General features: G+C 47.7%; 2 protein-coding genes and 1 long non-coding RNA gene across 3 annotated transcripts in view; 2 read left to right on the forward strand and 1 right to left on the reverse strand.

The window, feature by feature from the left end:
- Positions 1-10,141, forward strand: part of REEP5 (receptor accessory protein 5) — a 31,385-nt gene extending 21,244 nt beyond the window's left edge. Inside the window, exons 4-6 of the mRNA XM_038532133.1 lie at positions 5,214-5,382; positions 7,758-7,818; positions 9,721-10,141. Of these exons, the coding sequence (XP_038388061.1) occupies positions 5,214-5,382; positions 7,758-7,807 (219 nt within the window). The 3' untranslated portion in view covers positions 7,808-7,818; positions 9,721-10,141. The remainder of the gene's footprint in view (positions 1-5,213; positions 5,383-7,757; positions 7,819-9,720) is intronic.
- Positions 10,142-16,285: 6,144 nt separating this feature from the next.
- Positions 16,286-21,709, reverse strand: SRP19 (signal recognition particle 19). The gene is made up of 5 exons (NM_001252291.1): positions 21,608-21,709; positions 21,231-21,306; positions 19,035-19,106; positions 18,820-18,931; positions 16,286-16,809 (listed from the first exon to the last, which is right to left on the reverse strand). The coding sequence occupies exons 1-5, from the start codon at positions 21,646-21,648 to the stop codon at positions 16,676-16,678; spliced, it is 435 nt and encodes a 144-aa protein (NP_001239220.1). The 5' UTR covers positions 21,649-21,709; the 3' UTR covers positions 16,286-16,675.
- A 193-nt stretch (positions 21,710-21,902) lies between these two features.
- LOC119876122 lies at positions 21,903-25,292 on the forward strand. The gene is made up of 2 exons (XR_005356484.1): positions 21,903-22,034; positions 24,172-25,292. It is a non-coding gene; the product is annotated as an uncharacterized LOC119876122 (long non-coding RNA).
- The last annotated feature ends 1,934 nt before the right edge of the window (positions 25,293-27,226 follow it).

Consider the following 27,226-nt stretch of genomic DNA (forward strand, 5'->3'; position numbering starts at 1 on the left):
GGTCCTGATCTCAGGGTCCTGGGTTGGAGCCCCACGTAGGGCTCCCTGCAGACGAGGGAGCCAGTGTCTCCCTCTCCCTCTGCCTCTCCCCACCCTTGTGCTGTCTCTTTCCCTCTCTCTCTCAAATAAATAAAATCTTAAAGAAAAAAAGACAAGAGAAAACAACATAGGAATAAAAACCCAGTATATCCATATACAGTTAAATGGAATGAAATGATCTATATCTATAGAAATTTTGCATTATTCAGTAATTATAAAAAATTGTGGAACATTACATATTAGGGCACCATTTATGGTAAAAAAAAAAAAAAAAACAAAACCCAAAAAGCTAAATAGTTAAAATTTTTATTTTTTTAAATAGTTAAAAATTTAAATGAAAATACGCCCATTATAATTTCTTTAAATTTTTAAAACTTTATTTATTTGAGAGAGAGACTGAGTGAGAGAGGGAGAGCACAGGCAGGGGGAGGGGCAGAGGGAGAAGGAGAAGCAGACTCCCTGCCGACCAGGGAGCCTGATAAGGGACTTGATCCCAGGACCCTGGGATCGTGACCTGAGCCAAAGGCAGACCACTCAGTTACCCAGGCACCCTATAATTCTTAATTTTGAGTGACACAACCACAGAATGCCTTGTAAGATGGCTGAAGAATTTTCAAGACAAACTTTTTTAAGGTCTGTGGTAAGATTTAAGCTTTCAGATTGCTGGGTTTTCTGTGTATTTTTGTTATACGGAGACATTTAGCGTTTACAGAAATATTTTTATAATCTTATTTTGGTGTCATATATTTTAAACTACAAACAATGTTCAAGTCCTCAAGAAGATTCACTTAATGGTAGTGACGTCACAATGTAGTCTCTAGGGAAGGGAGCTGGGCCTTGCCCCTGCTTGCTGCAGTGCCCAGGGCCCTGTCACTCACCCCGGGAGCTGACCTCAGAGTTCCAGCACGTGACCCCAGCCTGCTCCTGATCACCTCTGCTAGTGGAGGCCACAGGTACAGAGACGATCCCAAATAAGAGATAAGTGCTAACTCATTTATATTTGGTTTTGAAGGATGTTACAAAAGTAGCTTTGCGGCAAAATTTTCTTCCCTAATAGTAAAACAAATGTGCATCCGTTAGTAGTCTTGTGGCATCAATGAGGAGGAGAGAGTTTCCTGCTTGTTCCAAATTGGTAATGTACTTGAGATGATTAAAAATTGATTGTGCTGTCAATCAAAATGCTTTCTTCGTTCAGTAGTGCACATTCTGAGTGGCTGCAGAGAACAGACTGAGAAAAAGCCTCGGAACTGCAGAGTGGGTAGGAAAGTGTCCCCCCCCCCCCCCCCCGTTTTTTATTATTTAAAGATTTTATTTATTTCTTTGGGAGAACACACAAGCCAGAGCAGTGGGGCAGAGGAAGAAGCAGGTCCCCCCCCCCCCCGCCCCGAGCAGGGAGCCGGTTACGGGGCTCCATCCCAGGACCCCGAGATCATGACCTGATCCGAAGGGCCCCCCCGAAAAGAGCTAGCATAGGGCATCCGCAGTTGCTACAATCACCTGGTGATGTATGAAGTAGGAAAAGAGGCCTGAGTAACGATGAGTTTAATATTTATCTTTTGTTTAATTAACATTGTTGGTATTTCCTCTAAAGCAGCTTAAGACCGGGAGTGGCAGGGTGGCTCTGTAGGTTAAGCATTTGCCTTTGGCTCAGGTGATGATCTTAGAGTCCTTAGAGTCCCCACTTTGGGCTCCGCACTCAGCAGCGTCTGCTTTTCTCTCTGTGCCTCCCCCTCCACTCACGCTCTCTCAAAAAATAAAATAATAATCTTTAAAGCAGCCAAGGATTGGAGGAAAATAAGAGGAATCAATCATTAGGCATTAAAGATCAGTTGACAACGTACAGTCTCTTTGGCTAGAGCGTTACTCTGGGGTCGGTCTTTAAACAGAAGGGGGTTAAAAAATTAACAGGAGGGGGTTATTTTTTGTTTCAAAAATTTTATTTATTTGAGAGAGGGAGCAGCAGGGAGAGGGAGAAGCAGTCCCCCTGAGCAGGGAGCCTGATGTGGGGCCCCCTCCCAGGACCTGAGTCATGACCTGGGCTGAAGGCAGATGTTTAAGTAACTGAGCCACCCAGGTGTCCCTTAAGCAGAAGACTTTAAAAAGAAATGTAAAAGCCCTTTTTTTCTCCTCTGATCATGAAAGTGTTCTGTTCTTCATTCAGAAGGTATTTAGGGACGCCTGGGGGGCTCAGCGGTTGAGCATCTTCCTTTGGCCCAGAGTGTGACCCTGGGTCCTGGGATCGAGTGCTGCGTCGGCAGCCCCCCCGCCCCCCGCAGGGAGCCTGCTTCTCCCCCTGCCTGGGTCTCTCACTCTCTCTGTGTGTCTTGTGAATAAATAAATAAAATATTTAAAAAGGAAGCAACAAGGATATTTATTTAGCCCCTCTAGGTCTAGGGCCGGAATCTGCCGTAGGTCAGGGGGTACTTGGGCAAAGGGAACCTGTGGCTGCTGGGCCGTTTGCACCCGTCGGGCCGGGCTCGGGTCCACGCTGTGCGCTCAGGGAGCAGCGCCTACAGCCCCTCCGCCCTTAGCATCTCCATCTTCCTGGTTTTTCTGTGTGTGTGTGTCAGTCCCGGCCACGAGGCCGCGCGGAGCCTGGGTGTGCTTGAACCACACACGCGCACGCTGGCTCCGTTTCCAGTTCTCATACGCGGGCAGTGCTCCGTCCTGCAGCCCAGCCTTGTCTGCCCGCCTGCCCACTGTGGGGGCAACGGCCGGCCCGAGTGCCTGAGCGGGCCTGGGGCCTGCAGGCCACGGCGTCACGCCTCCTCTCTACCGCCTGGGTCATTTCCTAGACTCATTCTTAGACTTTTGAAACAAGGTTGAATAACCCGACCGTCACCTGTCCCCCCTGGACCCCTCTGGGTTGGACGCCTGCGTTCTGGGCGGCCCCCTGCCAGGTGTCCTGAGCCTGTTTCTGATCAGGCGACCAGGGCCTGTCAGCATGTCGCGGTGGGGATGTGGGTGCCATGGGGTTGGCACGAACTCGGGTGGCCGATCCCCAACTGCAGGGCCGTCCCCCAAACTGCAGGCCACAGTGGGCTCGGTGTGCTGTGCGAGCGTCGGCCTTGCCACTTTGAGGGCAGCTCGACTAACAGGCTGCTGGGGGAGCCTCGGTGGCTCAGTTAAGCATCTGACTCTTTTTTAAAAAACGATTTTATTTATTTATTCATGAGACACACAGAGAGAGGCAGAGACCCAGGCAGAGGGGGGAGCAGGCTCCCTGCGGGGACCCCGACATGGGACTTGATCCCGGCACCCAGGGTCAAGCCCTGGGCTGAGGGCAGATGCTCAACCCCTGAGCCCCCAGGCGGCCCAAGCAGCTGACTCTTGATTTCGGCTCGGGTCATGATCTCAGGGTCCTGGGATTGAGCCCCACATCAGGCTCCTTGCTCAGCTCTGAGTCTGCTTGTCCCTCTCCCTCTGCTCCTCTCTCTCTTTCTCTCAAAAAAATAAATAAATGCAGTCTTTAAAAACATAATAAAATGATGGTTAGATCTGTGTACCTCGGGTACTCCTGGGCCCTAGAATACTTATGCAGGTTGAGAGAAGGGAGTGAGTTATAAAAGCTGGTGGCTGAATCACCGTGAGAGTTGAACAGTAATTATCTTTATTCTTTAATACACGTAAGCTATTTCATTTGAAAACTGGAAAACGCTAATGAGAGCAGTAATTATGCCACGGTCCCAAGAGGGTACCGGGAAGCCAGCAGCAGAGCAGAGGATAGCCAGTGACGTCGACGAGGGACAAGACGGTAGGCGCTCAGCTCTGCTTCTGTCCAGTGGTCTCGCCTTCATCCAGAAGGGACGAGTGAATGAGCTCCTCTGGGTTGCCGACGGTGGCTGTCTGCACGGGAGACCGTGCTTCAGAGGTCCTCAACAACAGTAAGAACTGTAGGACTTGGTAATACTACTGCCATCTTACACACTTTTTTAAAAGAATCTGTGTATTTATTCGTGAGAGAGAGGCAGAGACACAGGCGGAGGGAGCAGCAGGCTCCATGCTGGGAGCCGGACGGGGGACTCGATCTTGGGACCGCGAGGTCACAACCTGGGCCGAAGGCAGACGCTCAACCACTGAGCCCCCCAGGGATCCCTCTTACATACTTTCTTCAACTACCTTAATTTGTGATTTTCCTACAATACTACAGAAGAGGAAAATGACTCTTGAGAGGTTATGACTTTACCTCAAGTCACAAGATGAAATAGGTAATCAACTGGCGGCTAACCCAGTGCGTCATTTCCACGTCACGTTGATGCCTGTGCTTACATACGGGCATCCATCTCTGCATCACTATCCATTCCTGAAGATTAAACATCCTGCATAGGAACCAGCCAAGAGACTATTTCCTACACTTTTAAATGGTGAAAATTAAGATGTGTAAATCTAAGACTCCATACCAGTTTTCCCAAATTATTAGTCAAACACACAAAAATACCCCATATAAATAACAAATATGCAACACGCCAGGCTCTCCAAACAGCATAGTTGGTAAGAAGTTGCTGGCTTCACAGGCAGTAGTACACAGCCCACCTCCTTGAATACTCGGCATATTCTTTAAATATCCACATGGAATTCCACTTTAATGCCAAGAACATGGTTTTTCCTTTTCCTGCGTATCATTTTATTTAAGTTGTTGTATAGAGTTTTGAGTATGTATGTAAGCAACCAATGGAGAACATCGTACAATGTTTGGATATTAAAAACCAGAAGTCCTGGGGCGCCTGGGTGGCTCAGTCAGTTAAGTGTCCGACTCTAGGTTTCGGCTCAGGGTGTGACCCCGGGGTCCCGGGATCAAGTCCCATGTCAGGCTCCCTGCATGCTTCTCCCTCTGCCTGGGTCTCTGCCTCTCTCTGTGTCTCATGTGAATAAATAAAATGTTTAAAAGAGAGAGAGACAGAGACAGAGATGGCTAAAACCTCTTGCAGCTATAAACTAAAAAGTGATCCAAGTTAGGAAGGAAATGAACACTAGGACTCGGTATGTTTTCCATCTTGGCCTTTCCTCACTAGGCCGTGTTGGGTGTTTTTTCCATCTGACAAGAGCGCCCTTGTAGCCTAGAGAAGGCACTGGAAATGCTGTTGGAGAACGCAGCCGAGGCAGTGCCTGGGCAGAGACGGGGGTGGGGTGGGCCATGGCCCCTTACCAAGGCCGCTGTGCTGCTGTCTCTGCAGTGCGGCTTCCTGCTGTGGTGCATGGCCCCGAGCCCCTCTAACGGGGCCGAGCTGCTCTACAGGCGCGTCATCCAGCCTGTCTTTCTGAAGCATGAGTCCCAGGTGGATACCATGGTGAATGACTTCAAGGACAAAGCCAAAGAGACTGTGGATACCATCACGAAAGAAGGTAGGACTCCGGGGCGGTTGAGGGCAAGCAGGTAGGAGGGCCTGGGAGGCCTGGGGCCCAGGTAACAAGCTGCTTCTCCGCCTCCCCTGCCAGCTACCCTCAGCTAAATGCCGAGGCTACTCTGCGATTTCTTTACCAACACTTTGCCTGTTGCCCTTTACTTTTCCCGAGATTCTCCCTCCAGGCCCCATTTAAGGCACGGTTCAGTCAGTGTGTTAGGAAAACTGACTTTCCTGTGGTGGGCAGACATCTTAGAGAACCGTCTAATTATATACAAGTATGAACTGTCTCACTCATTTCAGGTTGAACTGTTTGTTTTTGTCATAGGTCAAGAGAATGTCCTTCCAGTTCTCCTCATTCATTTATGCAACATTTATTGATGCGCGTAACATGTGCCAAGCCTGTTCCTAGCCCTGGGGATGGGCCATTGAGCCACACAGACCATAGTACTCGAACTCATGAAGCTGACGACACTCATGTTGAGAGAGAGTAAAGTTTTAGAAGTTATATGATACAGTTAACAGGGGATAGAGAAGTTTTGGGGCTGAAGGGAAGTTACAATTTTAAATAGAATGATTTAGGGAATCCTCACCAAGAAGGCGATACTGAATCAGACTTGAAACCACAGGGAAGAATGTTCCAGACAGAGAAAGCTGTGTGTGCAGAGCGGAGGTGGGAACGGTGTGGTTGGAAGGGGGTGATCCCGAAGAGGAGGAGGAGATAGGTCGGAGAGGTTGGGTAGCAGAGGCTGAAGAAGAGAGGTCACGGAAGGCCTCCTAGGCTTTTGTGGAGGCTTTGGGTTTAACTCTGAGATGGGTGCTGGTGGAGACTTTAAGCAGGGGAGCCGCATGATCCGTCCTGTGTTAAGGGTAGACTGAAGGGACAGGGAGGGACGCAGGAGAGCAGTTGGAAGTTGCCTGCAGTGACCCGGCTGGAGAGGTGGCTTGGGTCAGAATAGTCCCAGTAGGAGACCAGAAGGCATTGGTGTCTGACACACTGAAGGTAGAGCCAGTAGGATTTGCTTATGGATCAGGTGTGGAGTAAGAGAGCCGGGTCATGCATGAAGCCAAGCTTTTCAGCCGGAATGGATGGGAGGATAGAATTGCCACGGAGCTGGGCAAGACTAGGTGTCCTAGGGTTAGAAGGGAAAATGGAGTTCAGTTCTGGACATGAGACCAGGTGAGATCACAAAGGGAATGGATATAGTTAGGAAAGCTGAGGCCCAACACTGAGCCAGGGTCCCTGGTGATGAGACACTGGGGAGATGAGCAGCAACAGACAAAGCAAACTGATAAGGAGTGGCCAGTTGTGACAGCCGGAGCGTGTGTGACCAGAGGAGGCAGCAGCTGTGTCACCCGCTGCAGACAGGTCGTCTGTAAGGGGCAGCTGAAAACCGGCCATGACCCTTGGCGGCCAGGAAGGCCCTAGTGGTCTTGGCAAAACAGGTTGCAGAGCGAAGGCGCTGAAATCCTGGTCCCAGGGGGTGTGGGAGAGGGGAGGCGAAGTGGGGGAAAGAGAAGCCTTTGGGAAATTCCTTGGAAAAAGTGAAGAATGGGGTTGCAACTGGGAAGAGGCGCTAGGGTCCTGGGGCTGTTATTTTTCTTCTGAAGGTAGAAGGAACAACATATGTTTGGAAGTTAGTGGGAATGGCCTGGTAGAGAGCAAAGAACTGATGGGAGTGAGGGGAGTTCTAGAACCCCCTCCTTGATTAGCCCCGAGGAGCTAGATCTCGAGTCCAAGCAGGCGCGGTCCGGGGTAGGCAGTCTGCTTACGGAGCGGTGTTGGTTCGGAGGGTGGAATTCGGTGCTTCATCACTTAGATACTCGGCCCCGTGCTCATCACCGGCGGCCTCCCCGGTGCCGGTGCCTGGCCCACCTCCTCTGCCTCCCCTCGGTGCGAGGCTCATACAGGCTCCTTCTCCTCCCCCTTCCCGTTTGCTCAGCTGTTCTTCCTTACGTTGCACGCGTGAGAGCACATGCTTTGTCTGTAACCTGGCAGTGTGGCTGCTGCCCGCATGCACATCCCCGCACGCAGCAGCTGCTCGGTCCGTCCACCGGCCGTGGACGTGGCCTCTGTGCTTTGGCTTCTGCTGCGTAGACACGGGTGCGTGGCCCGGGAGGCGAGTGTGTGTGCGGCGGGGCCTCCAGGGAGCTCGCCTTGGGCTGCTCCGGGGTGGGCAGCGGGCCAGGCGGCCACGGATTCGGGGCTGCGGGAAGCAGGGCGGCCGGAGGCTCCTGGGCGGCTGTGGGGGTGCTATGGGCCGCCTGGGCCCGCTTCCTGGACGCCCCCGCCTCGGCCTCCCGCGGCCTCCCTCCTGCTGAGGCGCCACACCGGGGCCCGAGTCGCCTTGACACGATTCTCTTTCCCTCTCACAGCCAAGAAAGCAGCAGTGACCTTGCTCGGTGACGAAAAGAAGAGCACCTAAGCCACCAACCGGTGAGACCTTCCTCGCTGCCCTCCGCGTAGTGCCCGTGTTGCATTAGGGACCGCGCCATAATCATCTTAATAATGTTGCCTTGGAAACATTTTTGATATATTAAAAAAGAATGTGTTAAGGTTTCTTGCTTACTTTTACTGTCTATATACACAAGGAGCATTTACATTTAATGCAGTGGGCAGTGTCCAAATTTTGGAAAATATACTTTGCCTCTGGGTAGGACAAGACGTGTTACTATCCTGCAGGAAACACAGACTGGAAATTATTTGTCCCACAGGCTTTGTACTTGTGCAGGCTCTCTCTGCATGCGTTTCCTCTGTACTTCTATTTTAGGGTGATCTTTAAGGTTCTACTTCATGTAATGTACAAATTTGTATTAAATGTTTTTAATGTATTTGTGCATACATATATGTAGGGAAATGTTACTGCCTGACGGTGACACGTATGCTTGTAGGGAGCACCCGCCAAAACCTAAAGGCTCTAGTGTGCTGGTGTGATGTTAAATACTTCAGAGAACTAGTGCAGATGACTGATGTTTCCGGTGAATAGTTGAATGATGAGTGAGCTTGAGTGGACACTGGCCTGGTTGTTCCCCTAACGTCGTAGCACCTGGACACCAGGACAGCTGCGTAAAGCAGTCATTTCAGTGACAAGTGGGGAAAGGTGCAGACACACCAGGAAGCACACAGCTCCCTGAAGAACCAGGAACACTGTCTGGTGGCCTTCCAGAAAACCTGTTTAGATTTGTCTGTTTCCAAGATGCCGTAATGGAAACCATCCCTGGTTTCTCCTTCAAAGCTGAGCAACAAGTTGGTTTAGTCTTGTTTCGTACCTAGTCTTTTTTTTTTTCTTAAACCAGTTAAAGGCACCTCTAGACTTGCCCATCTCTAGTGACATGTGTGTCCTTGTTTGTATCATTAGTTACATGCTAATGATGACACCAGGCTCCAAGAGCAATTCTGGGAGAATGAAACCACGATACAACCTATAATCTACTTGGCAGTGAAGTCAAACTATCACTTTCTTTCTCTGGCCTTTAAAGTCAATTGCAAGAAGCCTCCCCAGTTTACAAGTCAGGATCTTTTGTGGTCCATTTAAATACTTTTATCTTTGTACTTGGAAGTACTCGAAGTACTCTGTACTTCGTTTTGATAAACTGCAGATAACTAGTATAAGTACAGAACAAAAAGTTAAAATTAAGGTTTCCACTATGATTAGCCAGCTTACAGGAACCTTGACAACTCGTCTGGACTAGAAAAATGGAACTTCACACCAACTAGACTGCTAGGATCCTTCTGAATTAGACTACACTGACTGAAACAAAACCGAGTGTAACAAAACTAACAAGTTTTAATACGCAGCCTGGAAAATGCCTTTTAGGGCAAAAGAGAGGATTAGTTCTCCTTTGGGTAACAGGCAAGACCATAATGAGGTCATATCATGTAAAAAATATGAAAGATATCAAAAGTTTGGGACAATGTCACATAAATATTATGATATGGATTAAGGCACTTTATTTCCTGGTGACACGGTGGTGATCATAAGGCATCTTATTAAAGAAAAAAAAACCTTTAGAAAACAAGCAGTTAATGGTTATCAGGAGAAAATCAGGCCTTAGATGAAAAAAAAGGACCTCTACGAGTATTTAAATCCCTTTCCCAATGATAAATTACACTTTTCTTGGTGGCAGAAGAATGAAAATTAGTAACTTCTATCGTACAGAATGTATAATCCGATTGTTAGTATACAGAATGTATGACTCACTATATACAAAATATCAGGCAAGGGGGAAACATAAATGCTACTATTGCTCATAACTACTTACAGGCTGATACCAGTTTAGAAACTATTACGGTAAGAAAACATATTCTGAATGCATTTTTTTTCTTTTGTCCTTTTAGCTTTTTCCAATGGTGCATTCTGTAAGAAATTTAAGTTGCTGTTTTTGGCAGTCAAGGTGTACATATTGACGACAGAAGTTAATGACTGAGTTGAGCAATTCTGTCTCAGATTTCCCAAGTAACATATTGCCAGGGTGAGAGTATTTGAAAAACTAATTGAGCCTGTGTCTAGCTAGAAGACAAGCACTTATTTGTGTATGAATGGTGTTTGAGGGGTACGTCAAGTCAAAGAATCTCCACAATCTCCACGGTTCTTCCCCCACTTGAAAGCTTTCAGACCAACAGCTTCTGCTACTCTGGGATCTTATAACCGTAGCCTGAGGAGAATGAGCAAAGCCTTTTAACAGGTTACTACCACCCATCCTGAAGATGTGATATATTAAATGGAAAAGGATGTAAATAAAACTGTTATCTCATTGAACTCTGGTTTCATTTTTATGTTCTGGGGCTTTAAACAAATTTAGAATCATTTAAGCAAAGTCTGAAGTAAATCCAGACAAATGAACCTGCTATTTCTCACCCCATTCCTCACCTGGACTCAGCTTTTCCCCTGGTGGTCACTACCTATCAGAGGAAGGACCTCCGAGGGAGAACATACCAATTATGAAGTTTCTAGCAATTATCAGGTTTAAAAGGAACCTAAGTACTTTCTCCTGCGTATCATGTTATACACCGTCTCACAGAAGTTGATGTAGGAAACACTTCTTGTAGGTGCCTCCAGATTATTCTGTACTTTAGAGAGACCAAGGAAGGGGGAACTTGATAATTTTATTAAAAATACCTGCTTGTGGAGCTGCTTCAGCTTTTTTTTTTTCAGCATCGGCTTTTACACGTCTGTATACCTAGAATTGTGGTGTCTCACAGAGTTCACATCCTTAGCCATCCCGTATTAAGTTCTATGTAGTACAGTGGGAAAGTAAATATATGTGAGAGTGACCTTATACATTTTACTGGCAATATTAGCTTATAAAATCTTATAAACTTCAGAGAGGATTAAGAGCAATAAGGAGGTTCTTTGGTTAAATCATTGGTTTTCAAACTTGAGTGTGCGCTGCATTTTCTCTGTGGGGGAGGGGATTGTTACAACTGATTGGCGATCCCATCCCCCAGAATTTCTGATTCAGTAGGTCTCGGGTAGACTGAAAATTTGCAATTTCCAATAAATTCCTAGGCAATGCTGATGGTCCAGGAACCACACTTAGAGGTAAAACCACTGGGTTAGGTAAATGCTGTTTTTACTTAGTAGACAGTGGTTTAGCTCTGGCTGCATATTACAGTCGCTTGAGAAACTTTCCAAAAATGCTGGTATCTGCTCCCACTACCAGAAATTCTGACTAATCTACTATATACCCAGGCATCATTATGCTTTTAAAGCTCTAGGATGGGGGCTGCCTGGATGGCTTGAGGAGTTACACGTCTGCCTTCAGCTCGGGTCAGGATCCCAAGGGTCCTGGGGTGGAGCCACATGTCGAGCTTCCTGTTCAGCGGAGAGACTGCTCCTCCCGCTGCTTCTTCCCCTCCTTGTGCACGCTCACACTGTGTCAAATAAATCATCTTAAAAAAAAAAAAAAAAAACTAAAGCTCTAGGGTGATTCTAGTCTGTAGCTAGGGTTGAGAGCTCACACACACTAACGAGGTCAAGAATCCCAAGGTCTGGAGAGTTTGTCTTAGCTCATTAGTTCACCAGGCATGTGCTTCCTGATGCTGCTCTAACACATTGCCACAAGCATAATAGCTCAAAACAGTAGACACTTAGTAGCTTACGGTTCTGGAGGTGAGACATCCAAAAAAGTGTGCAGGGCTGCGTTCCTTCTGGAGACTATAGGGGGAGAATCTTTTTTCCCCTTATTTCCTTCAGCTGGAAGCTGCTCGCATTCATTGGCCTGTGGCCCCTTAGTCCTGCAACTTCGGCCTTTTAGAAGGATCCTAGCAGGCTACATTCTCCCGCTGAAGATACTTCACATCTGCAAGGCCTTTTGCCATGGAAGGTAATATTCACAAAGGGTTTTTTTTTTTTTGGGGGGGGGGGGGGGTGGTGGTGGACAACATTATCCAGCCTACCACACCTAATCTCTTTGGTAGAGAAACTTCATTATAAAGTCCCCAAAATCTTGGGGCACCTGGGGGCCTCACCGGTTGAGCATATGCCTTCGACTCAGGGCGTGATTCCAGAGTCCCAGGATCGAGTCCCACATCGGGCTTCCCCCTCAGGAAACCTGCTTCTCTGCCTTTCTCTGTGTCTCTCATGAACAAATACATAAAATCTTAAAAAAAAAAAAATCCCCAAAATCCAAATAACTCCATTGAGAAATCTTAATATTGGGAGGGAACTTAAAAAAAAAATGAATAAATACCTATCCTCTTCCAAGTGGAAGATTGGCAGTTTGTCCTACAGAGACAGTGAGTACCTTTGGAGTGGGAGGACATAGGAAGAGTCAAGGGAGGGAAATTGTGTTAAAAACAGGACTGATGGGGATCCCTGGGTGGCGCAGCGGTTTGGCGCCTGCCTTTGGCCCAGGGCGCGATCCTGGAGACCCGGGATCGAATCCCACATCGGGCTCCCGGTGCGTGGAGCCTGCTTCTCCCTCTGCCTGTGTCTCTGCCTCTCTCTCTCTGTATGACTATCATAAATAATAATAAAAAAAATGTTTAAAAACAGGACTGAGTGATTCATTGCTGAGACCCATTTCGCCCCATCTTCCCCCACTGGGCTCCCAGACCCTTATCCTCCTGGAAGCTTGTCGGACTCCTCTAGGGAACAGATCAGGCTAAGAGGCAACGTTTCTGATCTTGGAAATTTTCCCTAAAAGGCTATGGGAGCCAGATACCCCTCTAGGGAGACAGTCTACAAACCCCTTATGTGCTCAGAATGTCCAGTCAACTTTTATGTTTTTTACTCTTAAATTTAGCCATCAGTGTATAGCAATACAAAACCAAAAAACTCGTGAGTCTAAGGAAAGCAACCTAACATATCAGGAATCAAAATTAAACAGAAAAGGAAACTGGAAATAAAAAAATATAAACCATATCTTTTGAGAAATAAGGATCACACCTATGAATTAAGAACAGAAATCAGGTCACCTAGGTGGCTCAGTTAAGTGTCTGACTCTTGGTTTCGGCTCAGGTCATTATCTCAGGGTTGTGGAACTGAGTCCCGGGTTGGCTTGATGGTCAGTATAGAGTCTGCTTGAGATTCTCTCTCCTTCTCCTCCTCCAGCTTGTGCTTTCTCTCAAATACATAAATAAATCTTTTTAAAAAAATGCTAGAAAAAAGAAACATTCAGATGACGAGAGCTTGGAGAAGTTGAAAATACAAGAAAAATGAGAAGTTCAACAGAGGGGCTGGAAGAGCTAAGGAATTCTAGGAGATAGAACATAAATAAGCAAAGAAATGGAAATGGAAAAAAAAATGAGAAAACTACGAACTAGTCCAGCACATCCAATACCCAAATAAGGAGTCCCAAGATCAGAAACGGTAGAAAAACCATTGATGAAATTTTCAAGAAAATTCCCAGAACTGAAGAATACAAGTTTCCAAATTGAAAGGGTCCATCAGGTACCCAGGACAATAGACAACGAAAGGGCCCACACAAAGCACACGATTGTGATATTTTAGAATACCAAGATGTGGTTAGTTTCAACAAGAAAAATGTGGGTGACAAAAGATCATGAACTACAATGGCTTAGACTTCCCTGCAGCTGTAACATTAGAAGACCATGAAGAAATGTCCTTGAACTTCTGAAATAAAATGATTTCCAATTCTAATTCTATACTTAGCCAATCTGTGTGGGGGTAGAATCATGACACTTTCGTACGAGGTCTAAGGACATTTATCTCCCTTGTGTTTTTCCCAGGAAGATCCAGAAGATGGGCTCCAAACAAGTGACCCAAGGAAGAATGCATAGGATATCGTAATACAGGATGTACAAAACAGCAAAGAAGTAAAGCAAGTCACTCTGGTGAAGAGAACCCAGAGTGAAGCTGTGCACTAGGCCTACAGGGTAATAGGTAGAGACTAGAGCCAGGTTAAAGGTTCCAGAAGAAACTTCTTTAAAAAGGTGAAATTAAACTATCTGATGTGAACAGTTAGGTACTTACAAACCTACTTATCTCCACACCCAGCATGGAGCCCAACACGGGGCTTACTCAAGACCTTGAAACCAAGACCTGAGCTGAGATCAAGAATCAGATACCCAACAGACTGAGCCACCCAGGTGCCCTTGAACAAACTTTTTTATAAAAAGATTTGAGAGAGATCACAAGCGGAGGGGCAGAGGAGAGTGAGAATCTCAAGCAGACTTCATGCTGAGCTCGCAGCCTGAGTCGGGGCTCGATCGCTCCCATGACCCTGAGATCATGACCTCAGCTGAGATCAAGAGTCGGATGCTTAACTGCACCACCCAGGTGGTGAACAAACGTTTTGAAAGGACATTTTGATAACTGATAATTTATGAATGAATTTTAAAAACTAAGCAGATAAAATTAGCTCTGAGGAAAACACAAATCCAGAAAACAAAAACAATAGCATACTTCAGTGTTTCTCACTTTAATGTGCATAGTTGTACGTAGGGAATCTTAAATTCTGGGCTGGGGGCCAGAGTTTCTGCATTTTTCACAATCTCCTTTCACAGCACAGGGGAGACCAGTGCTGCTGGGCCCCTGACCATACTTTTGAGTAGCAAAGTACAGCTATGAATGAAATACAGGATAAACTATGAGTAGTGATTAAAATAAGTTTATTGTTAGGAGGGAGGATGGTAAGTATACATTAGGGGTGAAGGAAAACTAAAGCGCCCTCTTCTATAGATGCAAGTTAATGCCCAAAACTGAAATTATTAAAACTAGCTGGCCCTTTAAATTATGTATCATATTGGTAATAAAGTTCTTAAAAAGTAGGCAAAGGATGTGAATAGAAATCACTGAAATGAATACAAATGGCATTTAAACATGACTAAATGCTCAGTCTTGTTCACTAGAAAAGATTCTATTTTCGACTTGACTAAGAAAGGTTCAATTATGCACTGAATCCAACTGTGAAGAAACAGCCAACACAATGTTGCAGCAAGAGTTCTGAAACCTTTTCTGACAACCTTCACTGCCCCATAACCAAAGTAATTTTAGACACAGTCATCTTTCTGTGACAAATTTTTAAGGTGACTGCCCCCAATACCCAGTCTCAACTTTCTTCCTTGGCTGCCTCTATTTTCATTACTGAAAAAGCCATATAGTCCCTCCCCTGGCACCTCTTGCAGCTAAAGATGGACCTGAGCTACAGTTCTCCACAATGGGACTTCATGAAAGTTGGCTGGGAGGGATTTCGAGAAATCTTTAGCTTTCCTTTTAAGGGGGGAGGCAAAGTGGCTGGCACAGCTATCTTTTCATTCTGCCTTCAACTCTGATGTGACATTTGATGCTCCATCAGTCCTGTTATAAACTTGAGACAACAATCCTAGGGATGCTGGAAACCATGGATAGTGGAATGGAAATAAAGAAGAGAGCATCACTGAGCAGCTGAACATTCATAACAACCTTTGGATTTCAGGCTTTTCCCAAAAAAATAATTCCTGCTTAAGATCCTCATTGTTTTGTTACACAAACATATTCATAAGTGATACATTTTCTAGTGGGCTGCTTGGATACTGCCCCAATATTTATTTTTAAGTCAAATATATAAACTGCTATACTATTATGTTCACTCTAAGACATGTTAACAACACAAATTATTAGAGGAAAAAGAAGTAAAGACTCTAATATCTCTCCTTGCATGTCCTGGATCATCTTCATAAAACTTGGGTAAGTCCATCTAAAACTCTGGGTTCACTTATTTTGTGATCAAGTGGAATTTCTCAAGCAATAAAAACTTACAGAAAATGGGATTTACTAGAAGGATATAACGTACAATTCATAGAATTCACAGAAGAGCCTCAAGAACTTAGATATTTGTAGACCATTACGTATGTTAGCTGCCATCACCTGTATGTCCATGTTTCTGATCCAGATTTAAATTCCTGAGAAATAAAGCATTGGCCTGGCTGGGGTCATACCCTGTGTTCAAGAGTCAGCCCTGTAATTAACAGCCCTTCCAGAAGCATATGGAGACAGAGAAGGCAGTTCCCCAAATGATGCTCAGCAGACAAATGGCTGGACGGGGACTTTCCTTTCACAAAACTACCACTTTCAGAAACCGTGCTTTGGAATAAAGGCAGAATCACCAATCCAATTCAGTTTCTTGAAAAAAAAAGTACATATCAAGGTGTTAAAGTGTGGATAATTTTAGAATTCCAATTAAAATAATGTTCTTAAACCTACAGAGAAAGCAAATCTAAAGCTTAAAATCCAGGACTTTCCATACATCAAAAAAACTAGCAATTGAACATTCAATTATGACAAATGATTAAAATAACAGGAGCTATAGACTGGCTGGCTGTTCATAAAGGTCCAAGAGGATTTAACCATTTTCTTCTAGTTTTAAGCTCACACTAAGCTTCCACTACCCATTTATTCTCTTAAATTATTTCCTCTACTGGCATTGATTCACAAGCAAAGGAGCAAAAGCTACAAAAGTCAGTTTCAAATTTTATTTCATTAACTAGACGTTGAAGAAAATGTGTATTTCGAATCTTTAAACTCATTTATCTAAAACATGTTTACACACAGGACAGATACAGGATTTCAAGTAACTTATGGTAGAGTTCACTGTCCATTTAAAAGTATGCTTCTCTCTTCCACAAAAACTGCGTTGAAAAGCAAACAAAATTTTCTTTTATACTGCGTAAGAGCTAGATGCAAAGTTCTGATGCAAATTTACTTCACTGTCAACTCTGATGCTGAAGCTGAGAGGCAGAGATGTCCATAGTTCGGTTAAATGATGCAAATAAAAAGCTGTTTCTCTTAAATTAGAAGCCTTCGTTCATGGTCTCTCTCAGTAGTACCAGATGTGGTTCCCATACGCGGTCACTTCTTCTTCTTTCCTTTTCCTTTTTTACTTCCCTCTCCTTGCTGAAGACTTTGGTCCCCACCTCCTGTTTTTTGTGTCCTTGTTTTTAGTTTAGGTATCATTTCTGCTGCATACAACATTACTGACTTACCTGGGAACAAGAAGTTAGGCTTAGTATATACTCTAAGGACTAAGACCTATAAGCTCATTAATCTGAAAATCATAAAGTTCAAGAAACTGTCACCACATGAGGAAAATGACAGATTAAAAAAATATATATATAAAGACAGGACATTTATATATATATAAATATAAAGACAGGACTTACTCCTGTGGGAGCTTTCCTGGAGAAAATGTGCTAAGAACAATACTGAAATATTAAACTGAACAAAATAAAAATTTTAAACATTTTATTTGAAATGCAAATCTTGGTCCTGGTTCTAGTAGTTGACTTGAAGATCAAAGAAGCTGAAATACAACAATTTGGAACCAGAGACATGGTATCATTGATTTTAAGCTAAAGAAACATGCAGCCTCTCAATCTTGTAACAAAAACCCAAAGTCATCCAGCAACAAAAGATGTTACTCATGCGCCCAGATGATTTACTGTGCACAGGTACCCTGCTCTGTGCACCAACTACCTCCTCCAGATCTAGTAGCTACTTTCCACACTCTGAGCCCCTCAGCTCTTTCTCTTTATTTTTTCTTATTGGACACAGCAACATTTTTCAACTGTAATTTTTACTTATATTTTATTTACTGGTCTAAAGTTTTTTGTCTCTTGATTGTTGTCTTTTGCATTTTTTAAAAAAGATTACATTTCAGAGAGTGAGCGAGAGTGAGCATGAGCTAGAGAGAGGGGTAGAGGGAGAAGCAGGCTCCCCATTGAGCAGGATCCTGGAATCATGACCTGGGCTGAAGGCAGATGCTTAACGAACTGAGAAACCCAAGTTCACCTGTCGTTTGATTTTTAAAAGATAGTAAAGGAAGATGTCAAAGAGTAGAAATACACTAGAATATACTATCTGTTATTACAGAGTCAGAATCCTGTTTTTAGAAATATCTACCTATCTGGACAGGTTTTAGCACAAAAAACCCCAATCTATTTTAATTAAACTAAAAGTCATTTAATTGTCAGTTTGAGGTTATTGTGACAGGAAAAAAAAATCAACAGTTCCATTTAAGAAGTTTACTTTTTTAGAAATAAAGAATTCAGAGAAGAATTACGTGCAAAAAAAAAAAAAAAAAGATTCATCTTCCCAAAACTCATAATTAGTTATTTTGGAATACTGATGTCCAATTCTGTTTAGTTTTTTTTTTTTTTTTTAAAGACATAAAACACTAGAGGGGTGCCTGGGTGGCTCAGCTGGTTGAGCATTTGCCTTCGGCTTGGGTCATTATCCCAGGGCTCTGGGATCAAGCCCCACATCAGGCTCCTATTCCACGGGGAGCCTGTTTCTCCCTCTGCCTCTGCCTGCTGCTCCCCTTGCTTTGTGCTGTCAAATAAGTAAATCTTCAAAAAAATAAATAAAGAAAACACTATAGAGAGAATATTAGTCTTCTCTGACCACCATCACTGTGACCCCACTTCCCACCCCCTGCTCATCAATAGGTTACCTTCTATTTTAACACTGGGGTTTTCTTTCAGTCCATTTAAAAAATTTACACATATAATATCAATAAACAGCATTTTATATATACATGCAAATAAACAGTAACATTTTGTCTTTAAATGTACCACAGTGGTATCACACCATGCATTTCTTTTGCTGTTTTCACTCAGTATGGCTTTTTAGATTAATGACAGAAATTATTAACAGACCTCAAAGGCCTCCAGGATCTGAAATGAAAATTAACATCTGACCATTCAATAATCTTACATTCTTAACCTGGGAATAATGACAGATTTCCAGAGGTTTATAAAAAGTTCATAAAACAAATTTTGAGAAATGATTAGTAGGTTTGATCACATTCTCAGAGATCCTTTATTTAAAAGAAGTGAGAGCCACTGTTTTCCTTTATCTCAGCAGTAGTCCTTTCCTAAATTCATCTGCAGAACGCAAATTATGTTACCTTTTAAAAGGTTAGTTTTGGAACCTTTTTTGCAGAGTAGAGGAATAACCTGTCCCCAGACTTTATTCGTTCATTAAAAAAAGCTTACGTGATGGGAACTGTACGAGACAGAGGCTGCCGTCTTCCTGCTTGAGTTGGACCCGGACTCTGCCCCTGTACTGAACATCACGATTCCACTCTCTAGAGTACATTTTATTTTTCTAACATAAACAAAACAAAACATACACAAAAAACAGGCTTTAAAAAGTTGTTACACCAGTGAGACTAAGTAGGAAAAATAGTGAAGAAAGAACCACCTCTTACCTCAAGGAATACATTAAGTCCAACTGCTGAGCACACATCTTGAATCTCAGTAGCTGTAGGATTTTCAACAGCCTGAACAGTTAAAAACAACAACACTCAACAGCTAACCTTAAGTAGCTGCTGCTATATTGTTGCATAAATCATTTCAAATATGAGGATCACAACACTTACCAAAACCTTAGACTGCTGTTTCCACTGTAATTTTTAATATTGCAGGAATAACACTGATTTCACACTGTGTGTCCATCTCCCTTCTAACAGAACATGAACATCACAAAGGCAGGGCCGGTTTGGTTTATCAGTAGATTCCCAAGTATCTGGCATGATACTGATCAAACTACTACAGGTACCACCACGTAAGAAAATTGTTTGGTAGTATCCACTAAAGCTAAACACCTGCATTCTTTATGGCTGTGCAATTCTACTTTTAGGTATGCATCCAAGGATAAAAAACATGTTCTGTAGAAGACAAGCTCAAGAATGTTGACAGCATGGGTATGTATAATAGCCTCAAATTAGAAACCACCCGGTTATCTATCAACCGTAGAATGAATGGGCTGTGATACGCTGAATACAATTCAGCACTAAAGAGCAGTGGTTTTCAGCAAGGCATTTTTGCCCCATGACATTTAGCAATGCTAGGAGACGTTTTTACTTGTCACAGGAGTCAGGGAAGGCACTGGCATCTAGTGGGCAGAGGCCAAAGATGCTGCTCAACAACCTAAGATGCACAGACCAGACCCCATAACGAAGACTAATCTGGCTCAAGATGTCAGTGGTGCTGCTGCTGAGAAACCCTGCTACAGAGCAATGGGAATTAATAAGCCACACGAATAAGCGTGAATAAATTTAAGCTTAAAGTTTGGTGAAAAAAGACGGACAGTGAAATACATAGTGTATAACGCCTTTTACATAAAACTCAAAAACAAGCAAAAGTAATGTATTGTGTTGGAAGTTAGGACAGTGGCTATCCCCGTTTGTGAGTACATGTGGTGTGAGAAGTGACTGGAGAAGGCAGAGCAATCTTCCTGGGTACCAATCACGTTCTTTTTTTAATCTGGGTGCCTGGTTTACCCATGTGTATTCAGTCTGTAAAAGTTAATCAAGACACACACCTGTATGTACGCTGTACATCAATGCAGTTAAAACCAAGTCGGTTATTCTCCAAAATACGTGAGAGCTTGCTGGCAGAGGCCCGTCACGGGGGTTGCACTACCCTGGCTCAGGGCCCTAGTGGCTCTCCCACCCAGGGCAGCAGAGCACACTTCCCTTCGCATTTAAGTAGCAAAACCGGAGACATTAACACAAAAATAACGCATTGCTTCAGGCCAAGTTGCCTCGGATCCGTTGTTAGATTGCAAAATCTAAGCAACTCTTAAAAAGCAACATGACATTAATTTTGAAAGTAAGAAGTGGGCAGCCCAGGTGGCTCAGCGGTTTAGCTCCACCTTCAGCCCAGGGTGTGACCCGGAGGTCCCGGAATGGAGTCCGACGTCTGGCTCCCTGCATGGAGCCTGCTGCTCCCTCTGCCTGTGTCTCTGCCTCTCTCTCTGTGTCTCTCATGAATAAATACATAAAATCTTAAAATAAATAAATAAATAAATAAAAGGCAGCAGCTACAAAGCCCCATCACTTGGCATTAGGCACTTGCACACAGGCCAGCAGGCCAACTGAGAACTTGAATTTTCCCATCCAAACAGCGCAAGGGAGAAATCCTATTATTCAAAACTGTGACACCCTAGTTTTCAGAAGTATTAATTTTAAACTTTACCCCTCCAAAACACACACACACACACACACACACACACCAGACAAGAGACATAAAACCATAAAAGTCAACAGATCTAAACTCTCTGCACGTCTCGGGGCACCTGGAGGCATCGGACGGTTGACTCCGGCTCAGCCTGCGGTCTCCGGGCGGCGGGGTGCAGCCCATGCGGGGCCGCGCAGCAGGGAGCCTGCTGGGGGGTCTCTCCCCGCACCCCCCGCCCCTTACTCTGCTCCCTGCGGGTCTGGCTCCGTGACCCGAGTGCCCCCGGGCACGAGGCTGCCGCGCGGTGTCCTCCGCCGGGGGCCGGGCAGCCCGCAGACAACCGCCTGCCGACCCCTGCCGCGCGGGCTCGTCGGGCTCCGGCCCCCAGCGCCCCGCCAGGCCGGGCGACCAGGGAGGGCCCCGCAGGCGCAGGCCGCCCTCACCTTGCTGATGGGGATGCGCCGGCCCTCGGCGATGGTCTTCTTGTTGTTCAGGTACGCGGGGTAGATGCAGATGAACCTGCGGAGGAAGCACGGCGGCGTCCACACCCGCGGCGTCGGGGTCGCCGGCGCCCGGTCCCCGCGGACGCCGTTGCCCTCCGGGTCGCCCCCCTCCCGCTCCACCGCCTGGGAGGGAAACCACCTCCCGGGCCCGCGGAGCTCGCCGGGCGGTCAGGCCCCGGGTCGGCAGCCACCAGGCCGGGCCGCCGGGGCCGCTCCGCGCGGCGGGACCCCGTGACCGCAGGGCCGCGGACTCGCCACGCCTCGGGCGCGGGGGGCGGGGGCGGGGCGGAGGCGGCGCGCAGGACCCCGGGACCCACCTGTCCTGCTCGGCCGGGGACCGCGCGGCGGCGCACGCCATCTCCGCCGGGGACCGGGGCGCGCGGGCCGGAAGCGCGCGCGGAGAGCCCCGGGACCACCCCGGCTTCCGGCGGAAGTCCCGCCCGCCGCCCGCTAGGCGGCCGAGCGCCGTCGCTCGTTGGCCATGGCACCTGTCGCTCAGCGCCTGCGCCCCCTAGTTGTGACGTTGTGACGTGGCGTCCGCGCGCCCGCTCTCGCGAGAGGCTGCCCAGGGCCCCCCCCCCCCCCCCCCCCCCGCTGTCCCCCGGGGCGTGTCCGCGCCGAGCTGCCCGCCGCGGGCTCCGCTCACCCTCGAGGCGGCCCCGGGCGCGGGGTCAGCTCAGAGGCCACCGGCGCTCAAGTCCCCGCGCTCCGGGCGCCGGTGCGCATCGCCGGGAGGGCGGGCAGGTACGGCTCGTCACGGAACGTGCAGGGCAGGTGTGCTGCACCTCGGAGCGTCCGGGGCGCACCTGCGCGCTGCAGGATCGGCGGCCCGGGTGGGGGGATTGGGGGCGGGAGCCGCGCGTCGGGGTCAGGGTAGGCTCTGCACACACCTGCTCACACCTGCACACACCTGAGGGCGCTGCCGAGCAAACCCCGGCCTCGCCCCGACCCCTGCACCTTAAGTGAGGCTGGGAGAGGCCCCGCGGGTGCCGGTCCCCGAGCGCAGGTGGAACAGGTGCACTGGGCATTGGTCGCAGCCTCTTGCTGCACGTGCTGGGAGCACAGAGGCAGCGGAGGTCGTTTCAGGGCGAGAGGTCGGACCCGAGAACGGAAGGTGATGCGGGGCCTTCGGGATTCAGGTCGGGCTTGCAAGGTGGCTTTTCTCAGTCTTCCTTCCCTTACCGGGCGCTCGAGGCTCGGGGGGCGGGGGGGGACCGAGGGGGACATTTTCCAAGAACGTTGCATGAGACCCGAAAGCAGGAGGAAGAGAGGGAAGCGCAGGTGGCGGTGTCGGCAGGGGCCGCGCTCCGACAGGTCAGGGCGAGGGGCACTAGGCTGAGTGTGTGCTTGGCCAGGGCGTGACCCCGAGTCCCGGGATCGAGTCCGTGTGGGGTGCCCGTGGGGAGCCTGCTTCTCCCTTGCCTGGGTCCCTGCCTCGCTCTGTGTCTCTCATGAGTAAATAAATATCTTAAAGAAGTGATGAGGGAGGAGACGATGAATTAGGTGACGACCGTGCTGCAAGTGACCTGATGTCTCCGTTGTGTCCAAAGACACTTGGAAAAGCTGCTGCAGCCACTGCAACAAATGTTTGGGATGCAGATCGAGGTCACAAGGTGCCTGTGGTCCCGTGTGTCGCTGGCGAGGGGCCTCGGGCACTGCGGTGCGGCTCCTGCCGGGCTCAGCCTGTTGGTGGCCTTAGGGTGTGACGGGCGGGTGACGTGGGGTCACGCGGGCTGTGAAAGCCTGGTTTCCCGGCAAGGCTGCGGTTAGGGTGGTGCCCGGCCCCACGGAGCCTCCCCGAGTCTGTGCCTCAGTGCGCGGCCGCTCCAGGCGGTGACGTGCCTGCCTCAGCCCGGGGCCCGGTGCCAGCATCCTGGTGGCCGCCGCTCTTCCTGGCGTCCCGGGTTCTTCCTCCCCGTGCTCACTCCCTATCTCTCTCTCTCTGTCTCTCCCTTTGTCTGTCGCTGTCTCTCTCTGTCTTTCTCCATCTCTCTGTCTCTCCATTTGTGTCTCCCTGTCTCTCTCCTTCTCTGTCTCTCTCCGTCGCTCTCCATCTCTCTCTGTCTCTCTCCGTCTCTGTCTCTCTCCCTGTCTCTCCCTCTCTGTCTTTCACTCTGTTTCCCTCTCTGTCTCTTCCTCTCCGTCTCTGTCTTTCTCCCTCTCTGTGTCTCTTCCTCTCTGTCTCTCCGTTTCTGTCTCTCTCCGTCTCTCAAATGAATAACCACCAAGCCCCCGGCGGTGGCCTCCACGACCGGCCTTGGAGCGATGCTTGCAGCCCTGGGCCCTGGGCCTCGCTGCCGTGTGTCGCCCACGGGCCGGTGCCCGGGGAGCCTGCTGCGTCGGGTGCTGGTGCGGGTCCCAGAGGCGCGGGCCGCGGGCCACCGTGGCTCTGGGAGGGCACCAAGGAGCAGGAGGGCGGGCGGCGGGCAGCGGCGGGACCAGGTCAGGCAGGGGGTTGGGGATGGGCCCAGGTCAGGGCCTAGGTCAGGGCCCAGGTCAGGGCCCAGGCTCCCTGCCCCAGGTGAAGGCGGGTGTGGAGCGGCCTGTGGGCCTGTCCCGGGGACACGGCCGCAGAGCTGCGCAGGCATCCGGGCCGGGTCAGCGACACAGGGCGTCGGGCTTCGTGGTAGGTGGGCCACACCCCCCCTTACCCGGTCACCCGCATGTGTGACCCGGGTCCTCCCTCCCCGTGGGTGCCTTGGGGCCCGTGGCCGCGGCTGCAGATCCCGGGTAGGCCGCCCAACCTTCCCGGCGCCCGCGTCAGCTTGTGTGTCCTGTGACGCAGCTCGGGGACGGGGATGGGGATGGCCCAACTGTGGCATCTTTGAAGATATTCCTACCAGAGAATCAGAAGTCACAGGTTTCTATTTTTTCTTTTCAGATAGGCTGCACGCCCAGCGAGGCGCTCGCCGTGGGGCCCGAACTCCCAACCCTGAGGCCGAGGCAGGCCTCAGAGGAGCCGCGTGGACGCTTCCAGCTACTTGGTAAACTCCGAAAACGGAGGAGAACATGACGGTGAAGCGAACCGCGAGTGTTAGGATCCTGCGAATCAGAGCCAGGGGAGCATGTGGATCCTGGAGCCGGACTCGCCAAGCACGTAGGCTTCCAGCCCCAACAGCCTGCTTCTAAAGTGCCGTCGCCGCTGCACCTCCAGTTTCTCGGGACCCCGACCGTCCCTTCTGTGGGCTCCTTGTCCTTCGTCCTCATGGGTGTCCCGAGTCCCCCGACCTTGCCTCCCTCCAGCAGGCCGGTGACCTCTCCCGCGCCTCCCGCCTCAGTGCCCGGCTTGGCTTCACGGCCCAGCAGCCGGCCACACCGTTGCCACGGCAAGGACCTCGAGAACCTTCCTTGAGCAAAGGCCCGGCGTCTGGAGGGAGCTTGCGGCTTCAAGTAAAAACGGCTCCTTTTGTTTTGTAAAGACCGACTCCTCTGTCAAACACCGGGGCTCACTTGTTCCCCAGATTTTGTTAGTATTTTGTAATTTTGATTCATGTGTTTGATGCTAAGTCATTTGAGAGGTAAGGACCATTGCGATGTTCATCTCCTTCTTCATGATGCCGGATGCCTTGTCCCCGAATGGGATGGACATAAGTTTGCCTTAACTGCTTTCTTTGCATTCGTCTCTGCAAGTGTGGTTGTACTTTTAGTTTTGGCCGTTCTGGATCATTGCAGTGTGTCTTTTAGGAACAGTAGTGCGGCCGGAGGACCCTATTTTGATTCCAATCTGAGAGTCATTATTTTATTATATATGTTTAATCCATTTTTCCGTGGTATTACTGTGTCATGCTATGCTTCTTTGTGGCTAATTCTCCCTTTATTTCTCCCGTTCTTTGATATCTCCACCAAGCATTCTGAATTGTTGTCTTTGGCTAGTGAATTAGGTGGAAATTTTTATTTTTTAACTTTGGGGTTACCATTAAACTAAATAATTGACTTTTTGCTTTTTGTTTAAGTTAAAACATTGACACTGCCAAATAAAACTAGAAATTTAGCATACTTTTACATCTTTCCTCCCCTCGTAACTCATTTTCCAATTTGGGTTAGAATACTCTGGAATTCAAAATCATGAAAATTATCAAACATTTCGTCTTTTCAGTTTTCAGTTATGTAGACATTCACGCTGAGATGATCAGATTAATCACAATCATTAACATATTTATTCACCTTTAAAAGTTTTATTGCTCAAACTTTGTTTCCTTAATACTTTTCCATTTAATCGTTTGGGCAGCAGGAAGTTTTCGTGGCGTCTGGTTGCTCGCTGCTTCGGAAGGCCGCTCGGGGACTTGGAGCGTTCCAGACCATAAGCCCCTTCCTCGGGGGAAACAAGTCAGAGCAGCCCGGTTCCCCGGCCCCAGCCCGGCCCCAGCCGAGCCAGCCGCGCGGGCCGCCCCTCCCCGGTCCAGCCTGCCTGTGAGCCTCTGCGGCGTCCTGCGAGCGCCGAGCGGCGGTGACGGCTACAAGGTCCCAGGGGTGCAGCTGTCGCAGGTGAACCAAATGTTACTTCGGTTGCTCGCGGCACTCAGGTGGCACCTCCAAGTCCCTTCCAAACACTGTACATATGGTTCCGTTGTTTTGCTTTTTCGCAGGCAAAGCTGATACCAACCTGATTTTTTTTTTTTTTTGGCAGCCTATTCCCCACAGATGTTTTTAGAAAAGTTTTCTCTTTGAAATTAAGAACCGGAGGTGTGTCTAACTGAGGTCTTCAACTCAGCCTAATGCTACAAAGATCGTTCAGTTCCGGCACTCAATCTCCAACCAGAAGTTTCCTTTGGGACTCTTATTTCAGGTTGATTGGCTCATTTTTTTTTTTTTTTTTTAAAGCCAGGCAAGTCTTTGGTCACCAGCTAGTTGGCAATGAATCTCTGCTGTGTCAAGGTGCCAGCAGGCATGTCGGGAAAGCCCGGGCGCGCGGATCAGCGACCAACCGCAGGGCTGGTTAGATGCCGAAGGGAGGTGTAGGGGGACCAGGTAGTGCTTGGCCTCGCTCCTGACAGTTATTCTTCAGTAGTGCTGCTTTATGTTAACGGTCCCCTTCACCAGTACACGATGTTGAGTATTTTTAATTAAAGTAAAAATCACATAACTTAGGAAAATGAGTGAGTAGTCACAAATGTAGAGAATTATCCTGAATATCAGAAGAAAGCAAGTGTATTTAGCACCAAGAACAATATCACACACAGAGCACACAAGGTTGGAAGAAGCATCAATGGCCTAACATACACCGGGATCTAGTTTCATAGCCCACACCACAGGAGAAGGGCAGGAAAACGACCTAGTGTTTACAGGAGGTACAGTCCATAGTTTGTGACATTACATAGTATTTTAAGGTCTGTATAGTACGAGGGAATTAGAAGTTTAAAAATAATTTATATACTCTATCTCAACCACCGTGACTTTTGAAAAATTATTTCTATTTGGTAAATTTTGATGATCTGACTACTCAAATACTCCAGCTCTCAGCAGTTTCCTTTTTGCGTTTCTGGCGCGCTGCTGTTCTTTTCCTATTTTAGATACAAAGAAACTACATGATAAATTCAGATGTGCAGCTGGCTGCCATCCTCAGCAAGAGCATCGTCCTCACTTAACCTTGGGGTAACATGCTCTATATTTTATGGAAAAAATATTTTAACGTACAGTACCTTCTGTTCCATTTGGGCTTATCTTTACTTCCCTGTCATTGACTTTCCCTTTAGTACTCAGGTAATTTGGAAAGTTTATGCCACAGTTAATTGGTTCTTAGTCCCACTGCGTATCAGCAAATCAGGCGCATTTTCATCTGAAATGATTCTGAGGACAGAATTACTGGTCTCTTCTGACCTGACTGCAAATCCAAATTAGGCGTTTGCTGAAATTTGCCTTTGGAGTAACTGTCCCGAGTCTGAACATCAACCAATGTCTCAAAAAGTCCGTCTTTGCAATCGACCCCCGTCGGGTAG

Source organism: Canis lupus, chromosome 3 (genome assembly GCF_011100685.1).
Source record: "Canis lupus familiaris isolate Mischka breed German Shepherd chromosome 3, alternate assembly UU_Cfam_GSD_1.0, whole genome shotgun sequence".
Classification (NCBI taxonomy): Eukaryota; Metazoa; Chordata; class Mammalia; order Carnivora; family Canidae; genus Canis; species Canis lupus.

Excerpts from the sequence above, each read along its gene's own strand:
- SRP19 (NM_001252291.1), bottom strand. The coding sequence starts at position 21,648 with ATGGCGTGCGCCGCCGCGCGGTCCCCGGCCGAGCAGGACAG. Across the intron at positions 19,107-21,230 it reads GGCGCATCCCCATCAGCAAG|GCTGTTGAAAATCCTACAGC; the intron begins GTGAGGGCGGCC and ends TTAACTGTTCAG. Across the intron at positions 18,932-19,034 it reads GACTTAATGTATTCCTTGAG|AAAAATAAAATGTACTCTAG; the intron begins GTAAGAGGTGGT and ends TGTTTATGTTAG.